The sequence below is a fragment of the Misgurnus anguillicaudatus genome, chromosome 25, assembly GCF_027580225.2.
Source record: "Misgurnus anguillicaudatus chromosome 25, ASM2758022v2, whole genome shotgun sequence".
Taxonomy (NCBI): Eukaryota; Metazoa; Chordata; class Actinopteri; order Cypriniformes; family Cobitidae; genus Misgurnus; species Misgurnus anguillicaudatus.
In genome coordinates this window covers 33,401,834-33,426,972 of record NC_073361.2, presented here as the reverse complement: position 1 = coordinate 33,426,972, position 25,139 = coordinate 33,401,834, and the positions used below count along the sequence as shown (strand labels likewise).

The 25,139-nt window shown below is 38.4% G+C and overlaps 1 protein-coding gene across 8 annotated transcripts in view; it reads right to left on the bottom strand.

Annotated features, from left to right (window-relative positions):
- Nucleotides 1-6,471: 6,471 nt before the first annotated feature.
- LOC129426619 (uncharacterized) overlaps nucleotides 6,472-25,139 on the bottom strand; it is a 64,090-nt gene continuing 45,422 nt past the window's right edge. For 3 of the 8 annotated variants that reach the window (XM_073863788.1, XM_073863792.1, XM_073863789.1), the window contains 11 exons: nucleotides 18,729-19,408; nucleotides 16,285-16,539; nucleotides 15,726-15,899; nucleotides 15,561-15,618; nucleotides 14,573-14,862; nucleotides 12,327-12,377; nucleotides 11,607-11,699; nucleotides 11,063-11,144; nucleotides 10,870-10,982; nucleotides 7,663-7,834; nucleotides 6,472-6,738 (listed from right to left, as the gene is read on the bottom strand). In XM_073863788.1, coding sequence (XP_073719889.1) covers nucleotides 6,731-6,738; nucleotides 7,663-7,834; nucleotides 10,870-10,982; nucleotides 11,063-11,144; nucleotides 11,607-11,699; nucleotides 12,327-12,377; nucleotides 14,573-14,862; nucleotides 15,561-15,618; nucleotides 15,726-15,899; nucleotides 16,285-16,539; nucleotides 18,729-19,408 — 1,976 coding nt within the window. In that variant the 3' untranslated portion in view covers nucleotides 6,472-6,730. The remainder of the gene's footprint in view (nucleotides 6,739-7,662; nucleotides 7,835-10,869; nucleotides 10,983-11,062; nucleotides 11,145-11,606; nucleotides 11,700-12,326; nucleotides 12,378-14,572; nucleotides 14,863-15,560; nucleotides 15,619-15,725; nucleotides 15,900-16,284; nucleotides 16,540-18,728; nucleotides 19,409-25,139) is intronic. The other 5 variants (XM_073863790.1, XM_073863793.1, XM_073863791.1 and 2 more) reach the window with 5 other exon arrangements.

Sequence of the window (25,139 nt, the reverse complement as noted above, 5' to 3'; positions counted from 1 at the left end):
TCCTGTAGTTCGAGTGAAAACTACAAAAACTTGCTTTACGGCAGACCTACAATCCAATCAGAGCCAGCTATGCTGCAGTATTTATGACAGTAGTAATGCACAATTACGCTTTTAACCTGTTTTGGGAGCAAAGAGCAATAAGTCTTTAGTGTTGCTTTAAGCCTTATCTGTAAAACTGGGGGTTAATGTTTTATGTCTTTTATTTACCTGGTATGTCCATCATGTGAGAAAACATAAACTTCATGAAAGAAAATGTTAGCAGCCAGCATAAAAGGAGGCAGCATAAACACGTGGTTAGTTTATATTAACTCAAACGACTGCTGGATTGTGGATTTGACTTACCGTTCCAGACAAGTTTCAAAGATTTTTGAATTACCTTTTTTTTATACACACTGGTGTGGACACTTTCACATCTGGACTTGTACTTTTTAAAAATTCTTTTAGGTTATGGTATTAATGTATTCCATGCTTTTAACAGTTTGGGTTTAAGTGTGTTGTTTTAGGTCTAATGAGAATATTGTAACATTTGTTTAATGTATTTCACTTGTTGGTTTATCCTTTTAACTCTGTTTTAATCTCACAGAGCAAGATGTTCCCCATTTTAACTTTTATAGCTTAGCTGATAAAGCTGGTCGTTACTCTTCGCTTGATTTAATATTATATTTTTATATACTTTAAAATAAATAAATCCTAATTTACAAAACCACTAAAAAGTAAAATAGAAGCATTGTTTTTTAGAAGATTAACATTCCAACAGGTTCAGATTCAAACTTTAACAAAGCTTACTTCAAAATCCACTTAAAAAACCATGGGAGATTTGTCCCTTCAAGCGTTTCGTAGTCTGGTCTACCTTAATTATATAATGGTGACAGATATTTCCCAAAAGCTTTAAACTGTTAATTTGTGCAGTTTAAATCTGTCTTTTTAAACTATGCACAATGCTTTATCATACCTAATTTAGAAAGCAGATGTATTTTAGTTAAGTAAGATATGATCAATTGTTATCACCTCTTACCTTGTTACATTAAAGTATATAAAAGTATTATAATTAAAGTTTTTTCTTACTGACAAAATCAATGGGGGTCATCTCGTGAGTGTTCAGTCATCCTTGTGTCCTAGAGAGATCGGCAGTTAAAGAAAGTTTTTTAGGCGCAGTGCAGTGGTTTGTAACTAGTTCATTTAAATTGATGTAATTAAATGTAACTAGAAATAATAGTAGCTTGACTTCACAAAATACTGTGCATGAGCATGAACCCTGTTAATTAGATGAAGTGCTGCTGCACTGCACGTTGTCAACATTCAGACAGATGATGTCAACAAATTGAACTGTAAATTTCCTTTCCTCGATAAGGTGTTTGGCTAACTTAAACGCTGTATTTATTATCCGTGCACATGAATCATGAACTGTATTTCGCTTCTTCTTCTACTGTAAGGACTATTAACATTTGACAAATTGATTAAAACCTCCGGAGTAAAAACAATATGCAGATTTAAAGTCAAACTATTTCAAACTTAAGTCAATAAGCCAAATTTAGTTGATCTAATCAATCAAATAACTCGTTTATGTCGAAATTCATAGATTTCTTTGGTTTGTCAACTTTACAAACCACTTTAATCATAACGTTAACTTACGCTGACTTTAAAAAGGTCGTTGCCTCAGTCTCGTAAGGTAGCCTACGGTTATTTTGCGCCAATTTAAAACACAATAATAAATCATTTAACTACACTGCATAGGCTACTATCAATATTTCGAGTAGTTTGAATTAATATGAATACACATGTGTTACCTGAATATAACATCCAAGAAGTTGAACCTCTGAGGTAAAATGACGGTTATGAGTTTTCGCGCTCTTTGAAAAATGCCCTGCTGCAGATGTGACGTGAGCGGGTACCCACGACACGATTACGTCACGTTGTCGTGCGCATTCATGTGAATATTTCACAGTATGAAGAAAAAATATTTCACACTATTAGTTAAATTAGTTTTACAAAACCTATCCCAGATAAAAAAATAAAGTATACTTAAATGTACTGAAAATTTAATTAAATACCAACAAGTAGCTAGCTTTTGTAGTACGTTATTTATTTATTTATTTAAGTTATGCACTACAAATATACTAATTAAAAGTATAGTTCCATTTCAGTAGTATGCGATTGATAAAGTATACTAAATATCAGTAATACACAAATAGATTTTTTGTGTATTGAAATAAATGGTCTCAAAATTAGCCTGGTTAGCCAGACCTACATCAAGATGTAAGGTCTGGCAACTCTTCACACAAACGGCTCAATGCAAGGGGCGGGATATAAGGTTGTCACTCAAAATGCCTCTGTACGCAATAGGATAGCGCTATGACCAATCAGAGCAACGAAGAAGGTGACGTATGAGTCCCATGCGTTTCCCCACCAGTGGAGCTAATTGGTATATCAAACTTTTACCGTAACCAGTCGGCAAAACTCCAAACACATCTTTCTTGCTTAAAAAGGACTTCAGTAGGGTTATTTGCTCTTCACTCAATAAAAAACATAAGTCTAAGTCCTCCAGAGTCGCGGCCAAAGCCGCTTCAAAAGAAAGCTGTTCGCCAGCAGCAGCAGCCATTCTTTGTTTTCAAGTAGGAACCGTCGCAGGCAGCTCTGTCGTCATCATGTTAAGCCCGCCCCACAGACGCTACACACGATGTGATTGGCCTGACCAAATTTTGGTTTTTGGAGCTGTTAAGTGTATTGTGAGTGCCTAGACTAAACCCTGGCAGCAAATATATTTTGCGGCCGCTAGGGTGCGTCTAGATTTCTAGGCTATCTCAAAATAGGACAGTTGTGCACACTTGGGCTACTGCAGATGTGATGGCCTCATCATTGACATGAAACTTGAATGTTTTTAGTAAAACCGGTTTGATTAGATGTCAGAAGTGTAGAGTGAAAACAAAACAACTGCATAATGATTTAAACACTTTATTTCATTTAATGTTTAATAATCACATCATAGTTAACAGTTAACCACAATAAACACCTCATTCAAACCAAAAATATAATGAAATTTGTTTTTTAACAAAAATAACTCAGAAATAAAAGAAAACAAACAATCAAGAAACTTAACAATATCTGGTTTCTTTATATTTTCTCAATGCGTCATAGTCAGCAGATCTACTTGACTGCATCACAAGAAACCCAACGGATTACTGCACAAGAATGCTGTGTTTCTTAGTTTTCGTGTTACTTTAGGATTGTACATCTATATAATCTATAGGCCAACATCTCTTCCAGATTACACACAGACATGAAAGTTATGAAACAAAATATAATATTAATAATGAGAAGAATGATTGGACCTCTCCTCTCACTGCCTGCTTTGATAGGATGCCCTGGTCCTTCATGCCACAGTAAAATCAGTGCAACACATTCATTGCATCCCCACCCAAACCTGGTTTCAGTTTCAACAGCATTATAATGAACTGTAAGACTGGTATTGTAAAATTTAAGGGGCTAAAGTATGTGAGATTCAATCTGATTAATAGAAGACATTTGACCCACCTGGCATCATCCACAATCGAAACATTAATGACGCAGCAGTCAGAGGACTCAATTACAAGTGTTTTGCATCTTTATTGTATCTCAAACCCATTTGTTCGTTTGCTTCTTTTACAGGGCCACAATGACAACAATAATAATGATTAATTTGAATAACAAGCATTAAAGATACATCATATAAAGAACTCACTTTTGTTCATCTTTAAATATGTCTTATTTACCGTTGCTTTCACTCCTGTGGCAATATCGAGTGCATTAGATGTCAATATGTATTTACATATAACAGCTTGCTTAGAATGGGGAAAGAAAACAACCGTAAATATTTGAAAAAGAAAAAAATAAGTTACGCTGTGATTATTATATGAGCTGAATTCAGGCACAGGAAACTGAATGTGATCATTTCACTACAAGCCATTGAGAAACATTATTAACCGTACTTAAAATCAAAGAGAAGCCTTAAAGCAAATTCATAATATTCAAAAGCTGCACAACACAGATCAAATGCAAATATTTACACACCCTTTATTTTTTCCAAAAAAGATAAATAATTTTAATTATTGCCCAAAATTAATTAGAATAACAATTATAAGAATAATGAACTAACAATTATATATTTGACAGGTGAATAATTATTATTATTAAATGTGAACAGGAGGCTGCTGCCAACTTTTAATACCACAACCGTATTTCCATTCTTCATTAAAAAAGCCCCATTAAAATGAGTTACAACAACAGTAACGCGTTCATCAACATGTTTGATCACTTTCAGACTATTTTTTTTGAAGGGGGGACAAAATGTAGATTCCTAAAATGGGGTCTTATTGCTTTGCATGTTCAGGGCTGTAAGAAATCAGGTCAGAATTACGTATAAAACAAAACATCAAGCCCGCTAAAAACATCCCTCCATCCACACTGACCACAGATGATAAAAACATGAATAAAGTAACCGCATGTGTTTATGTCTCATTATTACACCAAACCAAACCGCTCATGTCAAGCTCACATGATTTCCACACTGATGCTCCTAAACCGACCATAAAAAAACTCAGATATTTGGAGATTATCTATTACAGAAGATGCTACAAGAAAGATAAGCTACAAGAAACGCTCCACTGTCAAAATCTCGCAGGACCTTTTTAACATATGAGATCACTAAAAGCTTGTACTTTTAAATAAGACCTAATGCAATATCATCATCCTATCATTATAACCACCGAACTCAAAACTGACTCTTTTACTTAAAGTAGGTAAAAGTTTACAATCCATGACATTCTGTCTTGTGTCTTTCCAAAAGCATTCATAGCCAAATTTTCCAGAAATAAACCTGTGCTTCCCTCCCCTACATACTGTATCCATATAGATACCCAAACATCACATCCATTAAACCAACCCGTCTTCTAGAAACTGTATATGCTACAGCTTTGCTTCAACAATTCAAGTGCTTTTAGTTTAAGTGCCAACCATTTCATGCCCGCAGACCCTCTTCACTTTCACAAACCTGTCTGGAGCTTAGTGTACTGTAAGTGTATATGGAGTTGAATGTCTTTTATATTGCTTTACAATAATAAGGATAAACCACCAATCACAAAAATAAATCCGATAAAAACAATTCTACAATATTCACACGATCACAAAAACACAGCGATTCACATAGCCTATGTGTTTAACTGCACTGAAGGTCAAATGAGAGGTCGCGTCAGGATCACACGACAGCCCCGGTATGCTGAATGATGCTGCCTTCAAGTCATGTCGGAATTACCAATGGGAAAATCGGGATCTTCTTCAAAGGAATAAAAATGAGACCATATTTTACTCATCCTCAAGCCATACTAGGTGTATATGACTTTTTCTCTTTTAGCCAAACACATTCAGAGTTATTTAAAATAATATTCCAGACTTTGACTAATGTCCAGTGTACTACTAGATTGGGAATTAAACAAAAATCCACTCATTTAGCCACATTAAAAACCCACAAACTTCATTTCCCATCATGCTTTGTGCTACACTATTTTCTGCACAAAAAATAATCAAATAAAAGCATCAATTAAAAGGTTAATTGTGATTAAATCATGCATACAAAATAAAAGTTTGTTTTTGCATAATTTATGTGTGTGCACTGTGTGTAATTATTTGGTATATATAAATACACAAACACACATACATGCATGTCTTTAAGAAACATTTACACACACATATATAAGACACACACATATATTATGCAAACAAAAACTTTTATTTTGTATGCGATTAATCGTGATTAATCTTTTGACAGCCCAACCAATTAAACACCAAATATTTTTTAGCTCCTCATATTGTGACATCAGAGCCAAAAATCTTCATGTTAGTCTGAAAGTGAAGAGCGTAAAAGAATAAAATGTTATGTTTTACAGCCCAAAATTGTACAAATTCATAGCAAGGACCTTCCCAGGGTGACTTGAAAGCAGCATGAGATGATGTTCAGATGGATCAAGATGTTTTTTTTGGGAGGGGTTGTTTGTTGTGATCAGATGGGCACATGTTCATGTTAGCTACAAAATCCTAAAATGAGACTTCATGCTTTACAACATACAGTTAGTGTGATTGTTAGGTTTGACTAGCATGTGTTTAGCAGAGGAGAAAAGGCTTTTTTAAAGACCAAACTTCATCCAGACCTTCACCATCAGAGTACACACGGTCCTGGAGAAACTACCAGCACTCTTCAATGTGATCATTTCTCATGCAGTCTGATGTTTGTGCTCTATCAGGGTAAAAAAACATCGACAACAAGCACAACCAATCAAATGAGTCATAGCAATGGTTGGAGGTGGGGTTTCGAGAGCAACAGATAAACGGTAAGAAAAAATCACGTCTGGAGTCCGGTGAGCGAGCCAACGTTGCCTCCTTGTTCCTGGGAGGAGAGATGGGCCGGGGTGGTGTGAGATCGAGGGAGGCCGGCGGTCGCGAGGGAGTCGTTGAGCGAGACGCTGTTGCGTAACAGGTGGGAGTGGGCGGGGCTGTCACCCGAGATGGGCCAGGCGATGATGTCGGCGCCGTGGTCCGTGCGAGCGCGGGCTGTCTCGCGGAAATTTAGCTTGAATGACTCAATCTGCATCAGAGAGTGTGAGGAAAGGCAGGACAGAAGAACACAGGACATAAAAAATGGGAGGAGAGGAGGCGATGGGGGGTTGAAATGGAAAGGATAAAGTGATGGCAAACATCAGAGTTAGATGCCTGAAAAATAAGAAGTCAAAATAATTTGATGATCAGAGAAGTGCACTTCAAACACTTCGGGACCAGGGTCTGAAATTAACCTCCCTAAAATTCAAAATTTGTGTTCTGGAAATTATACGAATTAGGGCTGTCAAAAGTTTAATCACGATTAATTGCACACAAAATAAAAGTTTGGTTTTGCATTTAATTATATATTTATTTACAATTTAATATTTTTTATATAAAAAAATAAATAAAATTTTTATTACATATATACATGTATGTGTGTTTTTATACAAAATAATTACACAAAATACACACAAATATATTATGCAAACACAAACTTTTATTTTGTAAGTGATTAGTCATGATTAATCTTTCGACAGCTATAATACGAATTAAAAATGAATTATAAAAGCAACATGTGGCTTTAGCTGCTTTTTACCGAGCCTTTAAGGTGACATTGGAGTAAAAAAATCTAAAGTTTAGTTTTTTTTTAAGTTTAGTTTCGCATCATCTTGTGAAACTTTCGCGTGCGCACATGAAACTATCGCGCGCACACGTAAAAGTTTCGCCTTCAAGTGCGCGTGGCAAAGTTTCACGTGAGGACGCAATAGTTTCACGTGCGCACGCTATACTAAACTATTTAATTTTTGCTCCATGTCCCCTTAGGGGCTCCGTAGCTTTTCCTAAATGCAAGAGAATATTTTCTTTCATTTTGAAGTCCTAAATAAAAGTTAAAATTATATCAAATAAAATGTTTTGCGTGGTTAATTTCTGACCCTGGTCAGTACAGTGAAGAACCGAATGCACGTGAAACTAAAACTAACAGCTGAATAATAAACAAAAATGTAATGTGCATGAAATTAAATGAAGAAAATGAATGTTGTACAGTCCCTAACTACTGACACCGGTTTTTTTTTGGGAGGGGGGTCCCAAACTTACTTGTTTCAGGGATGAGCGAGTCCAGACCCTGGGGGTCCCGGAGCTCCTCACTCCTGCAGGCATTGCCCTCCTTCAGCCCATTCTCCTGGGCAGAACCGTCTGTCGGCTGGGTGGGCGAGACACCACTAGAGGGAGCCACACTACCCTCAGCTGTCTCCTGAGCCCCCTCAGCCTAAAAACACACAGCAGGGTGTCAATACAAACACAATGAGGGTGAAATGATGATGGGTGTGCGTGTGCGCTTAAATACACAATATATAAAAAACTGACTGACATTCAGCTCCAGTCAAACGTTTGGACACACTGGACTACAATAATGTTTCTCTGCTGTAGTGTTTCATTAATATTGAAATGAGTTTTGCAATTTTAAAGCAAATTGCTACTTCAAAAGATCGGATGATGCATAAGTTGGTTATGAGAATGAGAAAGTTCGTAATTATTGCATATAATATCATTCTAGCTGTTAACTTTTATGATCACTGTATAATACTGAAGTCCTTTTATTTGAAATAAAAAGAAATGAGCAGATATGTCCAAACGTTTGACTGGTGGTGAGCATGTGTGCGATGAATAAACATTAAAAAATTAAATGAAAAAGGCATTTATCATAAGGACAAACATATATAAACTCACAGTTGACTATTATGGGTTGGATTCCCAGACAGTGATTATCTTAAACCAGGACTAGACCTTAGTTTAATTAGGAAATACAACTAGTTTGAACAAACATGCCTTACCAAAAACATGACTTGTGTGCATTTTGAGGCAAAACAAAGAGCACTGATGTATTTTAAGATATATCAGTGCAAGATGTTTGCAGTTTGGACAGCTCTTACATTTATTTTCGTCTAAAACTAGTCTAATCCCTGTCTGGGAAACCTCCCCAATATGTAATAAAAAGTAAATTTCAGTAACTTCAACAATAAATTCAACTGATAAAAGTAGAAAATAACACTTGAAATAGATATGAAGTGTTTGTGTGAACTGTCAAGTGAAATAAAGACTGAATGTGTGCATGGGTATTAAAACAGTGCAGGTGGTCATGTGACTGAAATGAATGGCTATAGGCTGAGGGGCAGGTGACATCACATTCACAGAGCAGTAACTGACCCACCAATCAGAGTTTGCGAAAGCAATGACAGGCCGTGCTGAAGTTCTCTGCTAACCATTTTATTCAATATAAACCCCCTTATTAATGTAGTTACTGTAGAATACACACGAGTGATTCTTTTGTGGTTGAAATGAAAGCAGCAAAACTCATGAACAGACAAAAACATGAGAAAAAAATCTATTTAAAGCTAAACTGATGATGATCAGAAAGTCATGCAAACTCAGTGTTTCGGTTGAAGCTTAATCTAGCTTTCAATTCGTTTGAAACATCAATGCAATAAACTATTTATACATTCACATAAAAAGCACTATATTGGATACAACTTTAAACAAGCCCCTACAGACAAGCTGAGCAAAATATATATAAACGTATTATCTTGAAAAAAAAGTAATTCAAATGATTTCCTCTACTATATTAGCAATAGATGAACTAAAAGTATACACACAATATTAAAGCAATATCGCTCGGTTAGGAGTGTGAGACACGAGGCCGCAGGCAATCACAGCCGTGATGATATAGAGAGCTATATCACACGACCCCAAGCGTGATATTGCTTTTAAACACAAGAGTTCGACAGCACACATTTGAAAAACAAAAACAAGAAAACAACAACGGAGTGATTTTAAAACCCTATTTTGTGAGGAACTACTTTCTTACGCCGTGCACTTGAAGCGGAGAATGACAGGTAACCTTTTTGACTGTTTGTTTTAATGTCAGAACTTAATAAATGTAATAGCCGTTTCTCAATATTACGGTTTCTGGGTGACAAAAGGTAGTTTTAAGATTAGTTTATGTGAGAATATATATATATATATATAATTTTCAAATCTGCAGTTGATTAGTAAATATAGCACCTATTTGAACATTTACTGATACTTGAAACAAATCAAACATGTGATTTCCAGGCGAGATCAGCGGTCGTCAGGGTTCGCTCACCCCGCAGATCATATTATATTGTATTTATATTGTACTTTAACCAGCTTTTTAAAAAAAATCATCAGAGAGTGATCGTTTCTGTGTGATGTTTATAAACATCAGTGGTGTCTTCTCACGTTCATGATAAATCTCTGTACATGATATAGTAGCTAGGTTATTTCCAAACAGCGTGCCCAGCACAATGGAAAAGGGGATGCGCGTAAAGAGACCCTCCAGGTAAAGACAAAATTATTGTTTTCATTGCACAATTTTATTCAGCCACACTATGAGACAAATTCTCGCACCTCCCGGAAAAAAAAACCCACACTGATTCACAACCTACCGAGTTATGCCAGTGACCGTATGACTAGTGGTTCACGCGCCTGCCTTAGGGGCTAATCAAACCAAAAGCGCTTTAAACGCTTTGAAACGCAAGGCGCGACGCACTGCCTTTTTTAAAAAAGCAGTGCGACGCGGCTTTTTATATTGCTAGGCAACCACCGAGTCAGCTGTCTTGTCAATCAAATGTTGAAGCGTGAATGCTCTTTTGCTGTTAACTGTCATATTAGCAGAAACTTTAAAAAGAGGGCGCTTGCTCTGACCTTGTTTGAGGGTGAGAGGTGCACAAACACGCAGGAGAGAGTGAGCGAGTGGAGTCCGGTTCTTCAAAGCAACTGTAAACTTCCCTCACCACAACGTAAGGCCCGCCTCTCCCCTCATTCGATTGGACAATGAAAAGACGCGAATGACGTTGGGGGCTTCTGCGCTCTTAGAGTCCTTCAAAAACGCGTGCTGCGGCTGGCTGCAAAAACCGCAAGGCGCTCGTCGCGCATAAACAGCGCCCAAACGCTCCCTGCCCATAGAATATTATTCAAAAAAGGCGCCTGCAACTGCCAAACACGCTTTTGGTGTGATCAGCCCCTTACTTTTTCTAAAATCACCAGTCGCGGCATGATACGTAAATGATGCGAAATGGTGAAGCGGTTACCGTGACGATACCGGTGGAATATCTCACGGCTCTAAGCCAATCAGATTCGAGAACCAGAAAGAACTGTTGTATAATATACTTCATCAACATTTACTGGATTGACTGATTGAAATAATCTGCTTGTGCCATTGAATGATCACTAGTGGAGCTCTACATCATCTCACCGTTCATGTTTGTGAACGTCAATCTCAGCCTTGACTTTACCTCCACCAGGCTCATGACTGACATTATCCATTGAGCCGACTTTGGACTGAGCTTTGTCTTTAAAATTCACCTTATGACTCTCAATCTTTACATCGCCTCCACCTGTGGAAAATAAAACTCCAATTGAAAGACATGCTTCATGAAGTGAAAAGAAGTGACACGTGCTGAGAAAGCTAGTTTACCTGGTTTATGTTTCATGTTGGATTTGGAGCCACACTTTGAGGTTATTTTACTAACATCAACCTTCTTGCTGAGAATCTGGACCTGTGAACATGTACAATATCCTAAAACAATACAATCCACACATTTCGAAACTTAAGACTTCTCAAAATATCATTTGCATGCCGTGCATGCAGCTCTGTCAGATTAAAAACAGCCGAAGATAATCCAGAGAAGGTGCAGTGAAGCGGATTTGAGGTTTGACACAGCGTGTTAGTGTGAGAGAAGATTATCAACAAATGTCATAGAGCTCCAAAGCTCTCCTGTCACCGAGAGTTGGTCTGAAATGTTGTTTTGACAAATAAAGCTCAGCACCAATGGATTTGGGAAAAGATCTGGCAACGTTCCCTTCTGGAGCATCAGCAGGCCTTATTTGTTCATAGAAGAAAGAGTCTCATTGTTCGGTCTATGAGTATCAGACCCGAGCGTTTGTGCGGACGTGAGACAATGGACAGAGGAGAAATGATTGCGTTTGTTTTGTAGACCGCATGCAGTAACGTTACTTACGTTCCCTCCACCAGGAACATGTTTCATATTGTCCTTGGAGCCCAAGCGAGACGTGACGTGACTGTAGTCCACTTTTTTGGAGACTATGTGAACCTAAACAGCACGGCGGGTCGGGAGGGACGGGACACCAGGGAGGTTTAGGTTAGAGAGGAAAGACAACAGAGGAAGAGAGCAGAAGCTTCTAGAACCCCATTTCATGCACTACACATTGAATACGGTTAACTAAAGCTGGTGTGTTTCATCTTTACTAGTCGCTATCTGAAGAGACTGGTGCTCCTCGTTGATTAAGAAGGGCAGGTGATTGAGTTTGATGATGAATCTGTGAACACTGCAATGCAGGGATGCTCAAAATCCAATGACCACCATGTTTTACAGAAAAATTGACACTTAAATAATGTGCACATGATCTATCATTAAAATAGGGAGAGGATTTAATTCACAGACCTCTGAACTACATCATTTCAGCATCCCTGCTGTAATGTCCAATGTTATGTAATGACATGAAATGTAAATGCGCCAAAGACTTCTGGAGGTTTGATGTAACGATAACTAATGGGAGCTCAAGCCAACATGGATACCCGAGCTCATATCAAACTAAACAAAATCAAAAATGTGCAAATAAATCAAGAAGAGACGCCCAACCACGAGAGGAGGACATTAAGACAAAGACAGCTGGAAGGAGACAAACAAGAGATGAGATATGTGATGAGATGAACTCACTTTGGCCTGGCTGTTGTCTTTGGAGCCCTGAAGGTTCTGAGAAACTGTGACCTGGTGGAACAACCCAAAATACCCCAACCTCCGATCAATCACTCAGATATGTAAAAAGGAAAGGGGCTATACTGACCTAAGATCAGCTTCTTAACCAACTGCTAAGATCATATATAAAGCTGAAAGGATCAGAGAAGGCGGCAGGTCTAAAGTCTGCAAAAGTGGGACGAATTTCAGATTGGGTTTAACAGATTTGACTGTGCAGATACTTCACTAAATGATGTATTTGAACTTTGTGGTGACAGTAGAAGTTTCTCTTTAAGGCGTTAGGGGGAAAAAACTAGCAGTGTTAGCTGACAGTAGATGCGTTTTCATTACAGATGTGTGCAAAACTTTAGCGTTACTTTCTAAATGTCGACAAAAAATCACAATATTTTGATGTCATGCGCTTATCGGTTCTTGTGACTCCGCGTGAAGTTGAACACACCTCCTCCAATCTAAAGGATTATTAGGAACACCATACTAATACTGTGTTTGACCCCCTTTCGCCTTCAGAATTGCCTTAATTCTACATGACATTGATTTAACAAGGTGCTGAAAGCATTATTTAGAAATGTTGGCCCAAATTGATAGGATAGCATCTTGCAGTTGATGGAGATTTGTGGGATGCACATCCAGGGCCTCCCGTTCCACCACATCCCAAAGATGCTCTATTGGGTTGAGATCTGGTGACTGTGGGGGCTATTTTAGTACCAATTTGAAATGATTCGAGCTTTGTGACATGATGCATTATCCTGCTGGAAGTAGCCATCAGAAGATGAGTACATGGTGGTCATAAAGGGATGGACATGGTCAGAAACAATGCTCAGGTAGGCCGTGGCATTTAAATGATTCCCAATTGGGGCCTAAAGTGTGCAAGAAAACATCCCCCACACCATTACACCATTGCATTAATGAGAAATTGAACAGGTGCTCCTAATAATCCTTTAGGTGAGTGTACGTACCATATTTAAAGAATGATCATGTGACTTTTACGCATTTCAGGAGACCTGTAAATGTGGAAAAACAGTTTCCATTGCAGTTTTGAGGATAAAACACCTCAAAAACATGTTTGCGATATATGAGACTTTATGCAAAATTGCCGTGTTTACATTGGGTGCATTTTCAATTCGTTACTTCAATTTGCAACTTAAAGGGTAATGAAAACGCTAATGAGAACTCAGCCAGGAAAAGATGAATGATAGACATGTGAAGATGCAGTGAATGATGTGAGTCTCAAATAATGGTTATGCAGCTATTTACAGATGCATGCTGCATCTCTGGCACTCATAATCACACAGTAAGTTTATGTTTGCATACAGCAAATCTACAGAACAGGAGTGAAAATCATGCAGAAAAGCAGCAGGTTTACATAACGGATAAGTGAAATAACATTTTGGACACCTTATATCAAACATGACCGACTGACTGATGTTTAAAGGCACAATATGTAATGTTTTACCACTAGGGGTCGCCAAACAATAACGGCGTAGCTTGATGACTCAAAAATTATGTTTATGGATAATGTAAAGTTTTATAGTGGTTACATTATAATGTAAGACTACAGTGTGGGTTGATAGAAGCAACAACAGATTCTAGTACTGCTAGTCGCCACTAGTGCATACAGCTCTGCGCAGATCGATCTGCATATGACATCAAAATATCACGAGAGCAACACAACAGTACTCGCAATAGAATCAAACTCGCAATATTTGGATGTCATTGGCCGACTGGTCTGTGATGTCAAACACAAAGTTTCAATGGCGCCAAAAGTAAAAACTGAGGATAACCGCATTGTGCTAGTCATTTTTGGATAGTTTAATGCAAAAATCTTACATATTGTACCTTTAATAAAACTTAAAAATAGAGCTATGCCTAAACCCGTTACTATACTGAAAAAGTAAGGTCTATATTAATAAAATAGTACAGTACCATGGAAATAACATGGTCATAAACATGTTTTGTACACTGTATGACTCAATGTTGATACCATTTATAAATAATAATCATACAGTACCAAGATATATCAACATATCATAGTTATCTCACTGGTACCACAGTATTTTTTTAAGTTTACAGCTACAGGGTTAGGTGAATGTGAATATTATGTGTAAATACTGCAACATCACCATCTTAAAAGTACATTTAACTGTTGATCTGAAAGATGCCCACTATGAAGGGCAGATGTATGAGGTTTAGTGTCCGGTGTGTTCTACCTTTCCTCCTCCAGGCTGGTGTTTCATGTTGTCCGTGGAGCCGATCTTGGAGCGGATGTTTTTAATATCCGGTCCAGTGGCGGAGCTAACGCGGGGAGCGGGGCGAGCTGCAGTACTGGTGGTTGTTGAGTTGGGTCGTGGGGCGCGGGATACGGGCGGCTTCTTCTCGGGTGCAGCGGCTGCTGTGGTGCTGCTGGTGGTGGTGGATGTTTTTGTGGGGCGAGGGCGAGTGCTGGCGATGCTTGTAGTGGTGGATGTTTTGAGTGGTGTCGTTTTAGGACGAGCAGCATCTGCAAAAACAGTAAAGGTGAGACCAACTCAATAAAAAAGTTTATACGGACACCCTGCAATAAAACAAAACTCGCTGTTCAATATTCTAGAGCAATTTCTGTAACATTGAGGTCTGAATATTGATATGTTGACATATAATAAATCTAAGGGATCCAGTCTGTTTCAATATCTGACCGGTAATACAATCTCCCATCACTAATGTCTGTAGTTCAAACGGTTTTTAATTTACATGCTGAAGATTTTGACTACTTAAAGACATGGATGTGAAACACTAACTATACACATTTGTACCACTGATGCGTGACTTAAAGGGCATATATCATAAAATCTGCCTTTTTCCATGTTTAAGTGCTATAATTGAGTCCTAAGAGCATCTATCAAACTAGAAAATGTGAAAAGGATTAACCCAGTAACTTAGTTTCTCATTGAAATCTGGCTCCCCTTGTGATGTCAGAAGGGGATCTTATTATAAAAATACCACCCCTTAATCTGCACTTTTCAACCACGATACTGCCATTTAGTGCAGAGATCAACTCATTTGCATTTAAAAGGACACCTACAAAGTGTCAATTTTTAACATGTTTTTTGAGCTAAAACTTCTGTGGACACCAAAGATTTATTTGTCACCTTAAAAAAGTCTTGTGAAATGTCCCCTTTATAACTAAAATAACAAACAATGTAAGGAAGCAAGCGATACCTGCAGTTTTAAGTGTGGCTGGTTTCTTCTCTTCTGGTTTGCTGTCAGTCTTTGTGACTAAATGTGTGTGAAAACAGAAATAAATTGTAAATATTTTCAGTATTTTTACTACTGCAGATATTTTTAAATAAATCTGATGTAAATGTGTGTAAGATGCAGACTGACCGGACGTCGGGTTGCAGACGCGCTGGATGTCAGGCGTGTTGTGGTTGCTGTGCGTGTTGTGGTTGCAGGTTTGTTTTCTGTTGTTGCTGATGAATCATTTTTAGGGGCGGTGGGCCGCGCAGACGCAGGTGCAGACGTGACCTTTGGCACAGATGGGCGTTTCTCTGTGGCCGTCTGCCAGAAAAAACACAGAAATAGAGGAAGTTAGAATGAAAGAGACTGAATTATAATTTTCTCCTACAGTCAATGCCAACATGCTTCTTATTTAAAGAGCTGTTTTATCCAAAAATCTGCTATCAACTGTGTGAAAAATCTAATAACAGAAAAATAATCTGCATTATGAATTTCAATCATGCTACTAACACAGAAACTACACTTTATACAGTCAATCACTTTTCGTCGTTCATTATAAATATTAGTAAATATTGCTACAATCACACAATGCCGTCAAGCATGCATGCACACTAATAGTGAGTCAATGCAAAGCCGGATCGAGCTGGTTTTGATCTCTGGAATGGGCTTCAGAAGTCCTCATAAGCAGATTTGGGCAGAGACTCACCTTGGGTTTGACCTCTCTGGTCACTGCACCGGGTGCGGCAGCATTTGTATTTGTGCTGGGTCGGGTGGACGTCGTGGCTGGCCGTTTGGTGCCAGCGGCTGGGGTGGGTGCTTTGAGCACGGGGGCTTTTTTGCTGAGGGGGGCAGGTGCACTGGTGGATGAGGTAGGGGTTGGACGCTTGGGGGCAGTTGTAGCGGTGGAGGCGGAGCTTGGCCGGGGCTTCAAGGAGCTAAGTTTGGTTGCCCCTGCGACAGGCTGCGTGGATGAACAGCAAACCCAAGGGATAGATGGAAAACGATGAACAAAAAGAAAAAGGACAAATGATAATGACAGCGAACATAAGCAAAGCCAGCAGTTAAATGCTAAATATCTGATCAAAATGATCATCATCATCATCTTCGTCATCTCTAGAGTAACATTATTATAAATGAGAATCATATGTTTAGGGGTAAGGAATTTTTCCATTTTAAATAATCACTTCCACCCCATACATAATGTGCTTTTTTCAGAAAAAACAACAACAAAAAAATGGTTACATTTTCCTCAAGGGGTGTGTGAATAGGACACCTTCAAAATCATGACATGACATGTGTCATAAATATGAAAGAGATTTTATGCATGTTTATGTCAACTGTCATTAAAGGCGGAGTGCAAAACGCTTTGGAAAAGGAGACAGGCCGACAACCAAAACACACTTGTAGCCAATCAGCAGTAAGGGGCGTGTCTACTAATTGACATCCTTGCCTGGGTTGCGTATGTGTGGGGCGGGTCTTTTAAAAGAAGGTCCAGATTCTATTGGGGTAGGGGCGTGTTTGTTTAGGTGATTTCAAATATCAACATTGGCTTTCAAACATTGTGCACTCCGCCTTTAAGTGTCATTCGCTCAATTGTCTTTTTTAATGCAAAGATGACATTGTGCGAGATGACTTTATGTTATGTTATAACCAATACATCATAACTGGTCATATCAGATTAATTATCAAACTTAAGAAACGACCTAGCTTTATGGGTTAACATCACATTTAACTGTCATGTGGTTGGTTTTGACATTGGCTGTCATGAGGCCTTTATAATTGTGCCATGAATATTTATCTGACAACTTTTTACCAGTGATACAAATTGAATTTGTCATTAAAATTATTAAATTATTAAAATTAAATAATTAAGTGTTAACACACTCTCGAATAGTTTTATAACAGCATAATGAATATTTTTCTTGACCTCAACTACAGTGTTATAAATTTAACTTGTCAATAAAATGTCATTAAGTGTTAAAGGGACACTCCACTTTTTTGAAAATATGCTCATTTTCCAGCTCCTGTAGAGTTAAACACTTGATTTTTACCGTTTTGGAATCCATTCAGCTGATCTCCGGGTCTGGCGCTAGCACTTTTAGCATAGCTTAGCACAATCCATTGAATCTGATTAGACCATTAGCATCGCGTTAAAAAATTATGTGTTTTTTAACAGAAAATTAAAGGTTGCGATTTTCTAGGCAGATATGGCTAGGAACTATACTCTCATTCTTTTATAAACATATATGGACTTATAATGAAGGACTTTGCTGCTGTAACATGGCTGCAGCAGGCGTAGTGATATAACAGACTGACCAAAAATAGTCCCCTTGGTTACTTTCAATAGCAGGGGACTATTTTCGGTCAGTGTGTAATATTTGTGCGAATCTTCTTGGTTATTTTTAGTGCGATGCTAATGGTCTAATCAGATTCAACGAATTGTGCTATGCTATGCTAAAGGTGATAGCGCAAGACCCGGAGATCGGCTGAATGGATTCCAGAACTGTAAGAATCAAATGTTTAACCCTACGGGATCTGGAAAATGAGCATATTTTCAAAAAAAGTGGAATGTCCCTTTAAAGGTTACATTTTTCTAGGCAGATATGTCTATAAAGTATACTCTCATTCTGGCGTAATAATCCAGGACTTTGCTGCTGTAACATGGCTGCAGCAGGCATAGTGATATTATGCAGCACCTAAAAATAGTCCCCTTGGTAAATTTCAATAGCAGGGGACTATTGATACTTAAATTGTATCACTGGTAAAAAGTGGTCAGAAAAATATTCATGACACAATTATAATGGCCTCATGATGGCCAATGTCAACCACATGACAATTTAATGTAATGTTAACCCATAAAGATTCTTAAGCTTGATAATTAATGCAAATGAAACAATCAAGTTGTGATTGATTGTTTATGTCAAGTTGTCATAACAGACATCTCGCACAATATCATCTTTGTATTAAAAATGACACTTAATGAAAGCTGACATTAACATGCATAAAATCTCCATGTTCATGGCATGATTATGAAGGTGTCATGTCACCACTTCAAGGAAAGTATTACCAAAAAAAGGTATAAGCATTAGCAAAAGCAATAGCAGGAATGTCTGTGGAGGATGAAGTAAAATCAGAAATGTTTTCACACACCTTGGTCTTCTTGTCAGGACTGGTCAAGTCTTTTCCAGGTACACCATTAGTTACTGCAGGTTTGCCCGCAGAGGGTTTAGCAGCTGGCTTTTTGACTTTCTCACTTTTCTCGTCCTTTTCAGCTTTGGCAGGTTTCTCAATCTTTTCTGTCTTTTTCTCAGTTTTATCATCTGTCTTCAGTTCAACTTTGTCATTTTCTAGTCTCAGATCCAGCTTTTTATCTTCTGCCGTGTCATGCTCAGCTTTGATCTCATCGGCTTTGACTTTCTCTGTTTTCACTTCGGCTTTTTCTACCTGATCTACTTTCTCTTTGTCCATCTTTGGGGAGGATTCAATCTTCTCTGTTGTCTCTTTCTTATCTTCTGTTTTCTTAACCGTATCATCTTTCTCAAACACGTCTTGTGGTACAGTTTTTTCTAAATGATCTACTTTCTCGATCACTTCAACCTTCACTGGGGTTTCTACCTTGCCAACTACTTCACTGATGTCCATTTTCTCAGGTGTTTTATCAGGTGTGGTTGTTTCTGTGTTTTTGGCCGTCTGTTTGTCTGTGGGCTCAGTTTTGTCTTTCTCCTCAATCATTTGCTGATCTTTGTCCATCTTGTTGAAAACATCAAAGTTGTCAGATTTCTGGATGTTGTCCATTTTGTTCTCTTCTGGCTTGTTTTTCTCAGAGTTTCCTATTAGGAGACAGGAAAAAAGCATTTAATTATAAAGTGGGACATATGGATTTGGCTCAGCATGTCAATTTTTTTTCATAAAAGAAAATGCTATGGAGGAAATCTGCTGTTGGGGAAAACATGTTATTCTGGTATTTTAGATATGGCTCAGATCACTCCATTAACAGATGTTATATATTTTTGTATGATTTAAGGCATCGTTTCTTTAGCTAAAGTAAATTTGCGTGCATACCACCAGCATCTAGCAATGCCAAAGCGACGCAAACTCATTAATTTTAGTGGTAGCTTGGCGACTTCTGGTGAAACTGAAAGTTGGTGACAGGAAGTGGGTGTGTCAAGTTACAGACAATGTTGAGAAAAGTTCAACATTATACCAATGGTGAGTGACTCTCGGGAATGACTATTAATGGGAGTCCATCTTTCCTTTTTATAGTATTCTATTGGTCACAAGTTTCCACGTGATACGAATTCAAGGTCAGAGTTTAACTTTTGTATTCACCAAAAAGTGCAGAATATCTTCACACGAGCTTGCATTTCTGATGCATTAGCATGTGTATAAATAGAAGTGTAGTGTAACCGGCCCATATTTATTTGCTTATAATTTATACTAGCTCAACACAAAGTCCCTTGCAGTGTTCACGTAGCATAAGAGTGATCAGCTGAAGCACATGCTGTAGTTTCCAATGATGGCCACCAATGACCTGAACTGACATTTGTGACCCCACATGACCTAGCTGCTCCAACACCTACTGTAAATAACCCAATAATTGATTCATACGCTACGCAGATGAGACAAATGGTTGCGCTGCACTCAGCCAAACTATTTATCGGAAAAATTTGAAATGTTATAATCCATTATTATAGTGATGTGTAGCAACAACACCTGGATCATGCTTTTAAATTTACCAACAAAAAGTGAATCTGTTTCCAGAAACTACAGTAATTCACTTTACATGCTGTAAGCTCTTTAGACTCATGACATATATATTTGTATTCTTAAAGTTATATTTTTCATTTAAAACAAAGTAAATTAAAGAAGCTCTGTTCTAAAGCAGCATTTAGAATTGAAAAGTGAAATAAAACAACAGATGTAGTTGATATTCAGGCTGCATTTTCCTTTGCTAAAGTATAAAGGTACACAGTGTGTGTGAAGCTGAGTATCTTATTCAAATGAATCGGTCTCTATGCACTGCAGAGCATTTATATCAGATGTTTCTCATGCAACTCAGTGCACTGAAAATAACATTTCTGATGACACAAAAGGACGAGAGAAACTGCTATAATAGTTTAAAAAATATTAAAAATTATTCTGAAGTATCATATTGGTTTTACTAAAGTAACCATGTTGTTTGGGTTTTAACTGTAGTAAAACCATGGTTAACTTTCGTAAGTGCTTTCATCTGGTATTTTTTAGCTTTTACTTCATGTTTCATTCAAACAGTCAATAAAATGATTTCATACTAATTCACAGCAGAAATACACAGACTGAAAAACAGCTAGGGCTGTGCAATTAATCGTTTTTGATTATCAATATTTGATTCAAACACTTACAAAAACAAGATAATCGAGGTAAAACAATTATTTTGAAATTAAAATATAAATTGCATGCTGCAAGACCGATGTCTCTGTAAGGCACTTCTGAAGGCAACACTGCGTTGCCACGTGTAGCCTATTGCAACACTTACTTAATAAAAGGTTAAATAAATGCATGTTTTCAAAGTCATTGAGTAATCGTGTTAACTTTGCCCATAATCGACCAGCCCTACAACCAGCCAAAAAAAACCTGAACCATTGTACCATTAAACAAAAACTATTCATATAACCAATCATTAAAACTGAGACACATGTAAGATGTTTCCATTTCAAGCATCATCTGTTGGCAGGTGCATGGAGAGATGATAACCGCAGATCCGTCATTAAATATGCGTTACACGTTGAGGGAGTTTTACACTTCGATTGGCTGAGAGGAGGAGATCAAGATGTTGAAAGTCCTGCGTTCATCTGGAGATGTGAATGAGCATGCGTCGAACGGTGGCGTGATAACACCGCACACACAGATGTGACACGATATATGTAGATCACCTACTTCTGCTTCTTATCCATCATAACATCCCCATCAAAGACTGACAGCATAACAGGTTCAAGCACGTATATCTGATCACGTCTTAATAAAACCTTATTTTATACAAACATTGAAAGAGCCAAATCTCTTATTTAACCCGTTTATCTGTTTCTAAATAGATTATGATTACAAACTGTCCCTTATAAACAATTCGTAAACATTACACCAATGGAAGTGCTCATCTATCAGTATAAAATCTCCATCACCTACCCTCAAGTGTTACCATAACCGGGTCAGTTCCATTGGGAGCACGTGTAGTAACCGGCACGGGTAAAACAACTCCCTGATCCTTGTCAATAAACGGTCCTTCCAAAAGGTCCTCCATAGGAGATAAGGGAAGCCTGCTTTGGTTCTTAAGTGTGGAGAAAGGAGAGAAGTGTATTTCTCTGTCATTGTGAAGGTCGCTTCGCGTGGCACCGGCTGACAGGGTGGGAGGAGGCGTCGGTGGCTGATCGTCTGCCACGGTGAGGGAACGTTTCATGGTTGCCGCGTGTTGTCGACGGTGTCCTCCCAGAGGTGACGGCAAGTCGTCGAGCGTGCCTCCGCCGGGGTATTTGTCCGGGAGCTCGAGGCTGGCGGGCACGGAGAGGTGCGAACATTCGGACATAGCTCGTCTCATCGCCTTCCTCTGCTGCTCGGCTCTTCCCATAAAACAGGGCTCGATATCTTCCTCCTCCTCTTCCTCGCTTTCGTGCAACGAGCACTCGGTCTTCGGCCGTCCACCTTTAACCTCATCTTCGTCCTCGTGGTAGCCGTCGTTCACTATGCCTATGACACAGTAGTTGGGGGGCGTGAGAGGTGACGGAGTGCTTGGACTTTGCGATCCGGGGAACGAAGCTGGTTTGAGGGGTCCGGGAACGTCTTCGTGATCCGCAGGTGAGTCCAGAGCAGGTGTTAGAAGCATCATCCCATTGTTGTCTGGGGTACATCTTAGCGTAGCCGTAAATTTACCCGGAGATGCAGCTGATGGCGATGAGGACGAGGGGCTTTCCAGACTGTCCCCTGCGCTACCGAACGACATGCTCGCAGGAACGGTTCCTCGTCCGGGCACGCTGAGCTCAGCAGGTGACTCATAAAAGCATAGCTTGTCTTCGTCCGTCAGTCCCTGAAGACCACCTGGTGTTGCCCCCAAATCTTCCCGCTGCCAGTCCCACCCCTGAGGAGCGGCAGATGTGGACATGGATGGGACCTTACATAGCTCACTGTACTCTGAGAACGGAGACGCCGGCTGCTGATTCGAGAGAGAGGACATGCTTCTGATCCTCTTTCTCTGTCAATGCTTTGGATGACTAAGAGAGATTTTCTGTGAATGAAAAGCTCCAGATGTGTAACCTTCTGCTTTTCTTCTTCACACAACAATAGGCTAAGATGCACTGAGATCTGACTAGAGGCGCGTCTCTCTCTCTCTCTCTCTCTCTTACACACACACATGCTCGCTCTACCAATCAGCTTATTGCTGTGGTGTGAATCACATGTTCCCTATTGTGGCTGTTCATTCGCTGGCTCCTCCTCTTGTAAAGATCTCCTCCCCATCTGCCTCTCTCGTTTTCTCCACGTTGTCCTTTCTGCATCCATCTTTTCTGCTCTTCTCTCACAGATGCGGATATGCTGCTATCATGCCTAAGGCTACATGCCACCAGAATAATGTGAAATGGCTTAATGAACATAAACAAATAAATTATGAAAAGATGGGCTGGGAAAAAGGAACGAACAAAAATGGAAAAATGACCAGAAAAAAATCTTGAAGGCAGAAATAAATATCTGAGTTAAATTTACATACAAACTATGATGCTTGAACATACTTGACTGAATTCATGTTTGATCTCATAGATAGGGTATCATCTAAATTAAAGAAAAACAATGTTTGAAGCAGCAATGTTTTAAAACATGCTCACCGATGAATCTTTAAATATATTTCTTTCTTTATTTTTTGTAAAAAATGTTGTATTGTATTTTTGTATTAAAGTCATCTCATAATGTCCCTAATAAAGTAATTTGACACAACGACTGAAAGATTAATAGATCAATCCTTTTAAAAGCCATTTACATTAATGCTTAATGATTTGACTTGTACAAACTAACATTCTACTCTTTTCACTTCTCTCATTCAAATAGTTTGCAGTCCTTCAGCTGTCTCCGTAAGGTCTTGTGTTTTTTTCAACATAATGTCAGTAAAATCACATATATGTCAGACAATAATAAGATGATGATTATTCAGGTTAAAGGCAATTTACTTACAACAGCCAAGAATCAGGCTGTTCTTCAATTATATGTCAAAACCAAATACTAAATGTAGATCATGCATCTCGTCCTGTTTTCTCATCATATCTCATCATAATCTCAGTAGTTAGTTTATCCACATTCTAAGATTTTATATGCATTTTATTTTTTATTTTCTGGAGCCCAGATATAGGAACCAGTAAGTCAGATTGCTTTTAAAATGCAACTTAAAGGATTAGTCAATTTTCTTAAAATTCAGACCACCATGTCATTCAAAGTGTTGATGTCTTTCTTTGTTCAGTCGAGAAGAAATTATGTTTTTTGAGGAAAACATTCCAGGATTTTTCTCATTTTAATAGACTTTAATGGACCCCAACACCTAACAGTTTTAATGCAGTTTAAAATTGCCGTTTCAAAGGACTCTAAACGATCCCAAACGAGGCATAAGGGTTTTTTCTAGTGAAACGATTATCATTTTTGACAATATGCACTTTTAAACCACAACTTCTCGTCTATCTCCGGTCCTGTGACGCACCAGCGCGACCTCACATAATTGCGCAATGACGTGGAAAGGTCGCGTGTTACATATATGAAACGCACATTAGCAGACCATTTTAAACAATAAACTGACACAAAGACATTAATTAGTATCATTCCACATACAACAACGTCTGAACGGTCCTCTTTCAACACACTGGGGCGTAGTTTCGCATACGTCATCCGTGACCTCTTGACGTGATGACGTATTGCGTGAGGTAGCGCTGGCGCATCAATGAACTGGAGATAGACGAGAAGTTGTGGTTTAAAAATGCATATTTTTTATTTTTCTTGTAAAAATGACAATTGTTTCGCTAGATAAGACCCTTATGCCTCGTTTGGTATCATTTAGAGTCCTTTGAAACTGCAATTCTAAACTGCATTAAAACTGTTACGTGTTGGGTTCCATAAAAGTCCATTAAAATGAGAAAAATCCTGGAATGTTTTCCTGAAAAAACACAATTTTTTCTCGACCGAACAAAGAAAGACATCAACATTTTGGATGACATGGTGGTGAGTAAATTATCTGGATTTTTCTTTTAAGAAAATGGACTAATCCTTTAAGATGTTTGTGTATGTTTAATCATTATAAACATGGTCGCATGATTTAACACATGGTCGACAGAATTTTACCACCCATTTATAACTCTAAACTCTGAATCTGTCCTTGAATACTACAATGTGTAATGGCTGTGGGTCTGACCGTTCATTGAATCTGTCACATCAATGTTGTGTCCCCAGACGATCGGCGTCCAGGCCATCAGAGACTGAAACACTGAAGAGTCGTCCTTAACTGACCCCAAATAAACTACCGCTGACCTTATAAACTAGAGTTTATAGACTCACATTAAA